This window comes from Symsagittifera roscoffensis, chromosome 1, assembly GCF_963678635.1.
Source record: "Symsagittifera roscoffensis chromosome 1, txSymRosc1.1, whole genome shotgun sequence".
NCBI classification, from domain to species: Eukaryota; Metazoa; Xenacoelomorpha; order Acoela; family Convolutidae; genus Symsagittifera; species Symsagittifera roscoffensis.
The window spans coordinates 63,969,552-63,974,236 of record NC_087062.1 but is presented as its reverse complement, the minus strand read 5'-3'; the positions used below and the strand labels follow the sequence as shown (position 1 = coordinate 63,974,236).

At 35.8% G+C, this 4,685-nt stretch overlaps 1 protein-coding gene across 1 annotated transcript; it reads right to left on the bottom strand.

Moving 5' to 3' along the window:
• Window positions 1-1,848: 1,848 nt before the first annotated feature.
• On the bottom strand, window positions 1,849-3,912 carry LOC134856888 (inactive C-alpha-formylglycine-generating enzyme 2-like). The gene is made up of 4 exons (XM_063873183.1): window positions 3,776-3,912; window positions 3,346-3,552; window positions 2,934-3,124; window positions 1,849-2,574 (listed from the first exon to the last, which is right to left on the bottom strand). Exons 1-4 carry the CDS (start codon window positions 3,837-3,839, stop codon window positions 1,969-1,971), a joined length of 1,068 nt encoding a protein of 355 aa, XP_063729253.1. The 5' UTR covers window positions 3,840-3,912; the 3' UTR covers window positions 1,849-1,968.
• Between the last annotated feature and the right edge of the window lie 773 nt (window positions 3,913-4,685).

The window sequence follows — 4,685 nt, the reverse complement described above, 5'->3', positions numbered from 1 at the left end:
CAAACCCGAATACAAAGTTCCTCCACATTTTTCAAATGTAAAAAGAATAGAAAACTATAGAATGAGTATTTCCAATGATTACATGTGGTACCTAATTTTGCATAGAAATGATCGGAACAATAGAAAACTCAGTAAAATATAAACCATATTCGAAGCTTCAAATGCATTAAAAAACTCACTAGTAACTGAACACAACTTCCCAAACTGCCTTCATCAGTGAAAGGCAATGACTGTTCATTGTACACTGATAAAAACAGCAACTTTTGAATTGATTGATTTAAATTCAAGCTAAACTATTTAGCTGAAACTAAAAAAATATCGTGAAAAACACAAACTGCAATTGATTTGATCAAAATGGTTCAAACACTTCATTCAAAGTTTTCATACTTTTTCAAAATGAGTCAGTCAACATTGAAGCTCGGCGATGACTGTATTCTGATTCAAACAAGCAGAGACTATAACCAACTCTACGAGAATAAAACAGAAGATCAATTATTGTATAATAACAATTCATTGGTGAGCTCGATATTTAAAAACATGAGGCAAAATTCTTGCAAACTTGTTTCAAATGGAAAAAAAACTGGATGACTTTGAGCTTACTTTGATCCCAGAAAAAAATCAAGTAATAAAAAATCAATTGCAATAACATTTGTCTCCTCAAGTCTGAACACCAGCCCCAAACTTATAGCAAGCGTAATAAAAGAATGATTTAGATTAATAAAAAATTGTTTTTACAGTTTAATTATCATCATACCAACAAAAACTTTTTTAAAACAAGGAAAAAACGACAGAATTAAAACCGACTTCAGTGCCAAAAATCTACTTAAAACTTTCAAAACCAATAAGAATTGTTTTCAACTCTTAGCGTGAACACAGGGCACATATGCAGCCCATACAGTAACCATGCTTTTAATTAACAATTCAGCGCTACACTAACTATGTGACTGGTATAAAATAATTTAATAATCATTTGACCATTCTGAACACAAAGCTATTTTTTGACAAATTCTAGTACCGGAAAGCAATACCTTCATTTATCGCAGGGGCAATAATAATCATAATAATTGTATTCGTAAAATTTATAATCAAAATCAAAATGTTTTAACCATTTTAATATTAATTATAATAAATTAGGCTTCAACCCAGGGGCGGATCTAGGATTTTCTCGAGGGGGGTTTGGCGGACTTTAAATTTTTTTGAAAAAACAGGCAAAAAAGCGTTTTTTAGGCAGTTTTTAGAATTAGTTGACCGAAAATCGCGTTTTTTCACTGCGCGCTCCCCCTCAAAATTAGTATATTTTGGCGTATACTATTTTGGCGTTTAGTATATTTCGCCTTCAAAAAGTTTTTGAGGATCGTCAACCAAAAATGGATATCTTAAAATAGTTCAAAGGGGGACCCTTTGGGTCGGCAGGAGGTCAAATCCCTGAGGGAGGAAGGCGTCCGCCTCCCCCCTCCCCGCCCCCTCTAAATCCGCCCCGCTTCAACCCGTATTATCGGGGCTTCGTTTTCTTCGTTAAGAACAATTATTATTAGAATTTGTTTTTGTCTAACAGTTTCTGCTTAATGAATAATTCCTGATGTTGCATCTACCTCTTAATTTTGAATAACCTCTTTTCAATAAAGTATCTATGGAACGATAAATCAAAACTTAATCAAGTACAAATAAGGTTCTTCTTTTGTAAAAAAAAGTAAGGAGCACTCTTGGTTAAGTTTATAGGAAATTGTTTCGTTTGTATAAACTATCAAAAATTACAAGAGTTTTTTCTTCGAGTTTAATTTTTGCGGAGAAACTGAGGAAAAATATAGACTAATTTCGCGGTGACACTGTGCAGATAAGAAATTAGTATTTTCGATTGAATTTATTGTTTGTTTACTGATTAAGCAAGATTATTTGACATTCAAGTATAATAATTGATTAAATGTGTAACAATTTTGTTGACGATCCGTACTTTTAAGCACCGACGTACTACAACTCAGTGTGCTCGGGAATCCTGTACACTCCCATATTGTCAGCTGCCGATTTGGAAAGAGCACATCTGAAACCCAGATTGTACAGAGTCGCATTGCCAAATTGAGGCTTCCGAGCTGAAACGCGTGCCGGATGATTGTACGAGCCAGAAGTCGTGTCCAGGAAACTGGCGCCTTTTGTAATGTACCTCACATTTGATTTATCTGTCGTCTTCGGCTGTCCGACTTTTTTGAAAACTGACAAGGTCCATTCCCACGTGTTTCCTAGCATGTCATACATTTCAAAAATATTCTGGGCTGGGTATGCATTGATAGGCGAGAGTCCTTCGTAACCATCAAATTTCAGGTTCCTGTTTGGAAAAACCCCATCCCATAAGTTACTCCTGTTGTGCAAGTAGTCATTGCCCCAAGGATATTTCTGCTGGTAAAGTCGCCCTCTCGCGGCGAATTCCCACTCCAATTCGGTGGGCAGTCGCTTTTTCTTCCACGTGCAGTACGCGTTGGCATCCTGATAGCTGACGTGTACGACTGGTTCCAGCAGCCTGGATTCAAGGGGCTGCGAGGCACCGGGGCCCTCAGGTGCTTTCCAGCTAGCCAATGGAACCTTCAAAACAAGTAATGCAAAAAAACAGTGTGGCAAAAAAATTATTGTAGGTTGATGTTATCATAAAAGATATTACGCAACTTTTACATAATTACTCAAAGGAAAACAAAATCATCAAACGTAATATTTTTTGCTGTGAATCTCCAATAAATAACAATTAGTTTGAACAAATAAAAAGCATTATTTCAAAGCTCTTGAGAACAAAGAAAATATTCACTACTTGTTGTTTGTGATATTTTTCGAAAAATTTTTAGAAAGTAATTTTCTACATGCTCTTGAAAGTTAAAGTTGATGTTCCTCTTGAAAGTTAATGGTGATGTTAAAAAAGCAAATACCAAAAAAAAAACATGGTAACTCACCCGGACCATATGCTGTGTGTCCTTGTTCCATACATCTTTGCTCTTCTTATGGGCATTGGGCACGAAGTTACGGAAGACATAGCTGTAGCCCTGACTGATGGATCTAGGAACAAACTTCCTTTTGTGTTCCAGGAAGCGCTTGAAGAGAGCCACCGAAACTGGATATTTGTCAATCAGAAAGGGCTTCGCCTCTAAAATTGGAAACGAATTAAGGACTTTTTGCGGTTAATTATCAAACAAAATAGTCACAAAGTTATTGAATGACGGAAATGAAAACTATGATTTTTCATTTATCATTTTATTATCGCAAAAAAGAAAATATTATCGCAAATTATCGCAAAAAAGAAAATATTATCGCAAATTATCGCAAAAAAGCAGTATTATCGCAAAAAAGAAAATAAAAACTGCTCACCTAATGTCTTTGCGGTGAACTCGCCGAACTTGGAGTTGGGTTCATTGCTGCCCATTGATATACGACCGCCAGGTAGTTCCTGCATGATTTCATACTTGAAGTATTTGTCATCTGACCCTTTGATGGCTCCTGCTGGCGAGGCCGGCTCCGTCAGCTTCGGGGGAGGACGGAACCGCTTCAATTTTTTTATTGCCTCGCATCTTTTGTCTGGCAAAAAGTTTAGCATGAGTTTTTTTGCAGAAAAAATCAACAAAGCTTAAATTGATTTAAGTGAAGAAGAAAAAAATAGAATCAGAAATCCACGCAGCCTCTGATCTGTTTTATATGCAGCCCAGCAGGAAATTAGTCTGAATTGCAAAAACAGTCCAACTAGATTTTCTCGACTCTGAAATAATTAATAATAACATGAATAAACTTGAAATTGGCTTACCTGATTGAAAATTTAGTAGTATTATCAAAACTGGAAAGATTTTGGCTAAAGAACTGAAATTCATTCTTGAAACCAATTTTTTTCAGTCGAATAGCTGCTGTAATAAAAAATCTATTTACTTTTACACGCGTGCCGCAATGTTGCCACGTATTCATATGATATGGCAACATATTCGGAAAACAAACTAAAAGACAGATACAGAACTTAGTCATTTAAGCCAAACATGATTTTTCATAACTGAAAAAAATATATAATAAATTGATTTATTTTGAACTTAAAAACATGTATGAAATCATATTATGCTCAGTATTTGAATCAACTCTGCGTTTGAAGCCTAAGAAAATAGTCGAGAAAAATGTTTTGGTTTTGTGATTGATAAACCAGCCTTCTCGCAATGAAGTTATGATTTCTTAAGCTGAGTAATGAAGATAATCATCGTTTTTTCAATAACATTTATAATGAGGAGTTCAAAAAATGAAACTGACAAGAATCATGCAGCGTTGGTTAAGCTAAATTACATACCAGATGACAAGCAAAATGATTAAAAGTTGAAACTCTGAGTGTTTAAAAGTTGAAACTCTGAATTCTCGTGGGATCTCTAAAATCAGGGGCAGATTTGTCTTGGAGGGGAAGGCGGGGATGCCCTTTTCCTCCAGGTATTCAAGACCTCGCCAACCAAATTGTCCTCCTTTGGTACTATTTTACGACATCCATTTTCGGCCGATCGACCCTGGAAGTTTTTTAAAGGCGCCAATAGGTTTGAGCGCGGCGATCGCACCCCGAAAAAAAACATAATTTCCTGCTCAAAACCTTCCAAAAACTGCCCATATTCCTTAAAATATTCCTTGTTTTCTGAACACCAACATCGTAACATATGAATTCAAAGACGGAAACTTTGGGTAGCGAGGAT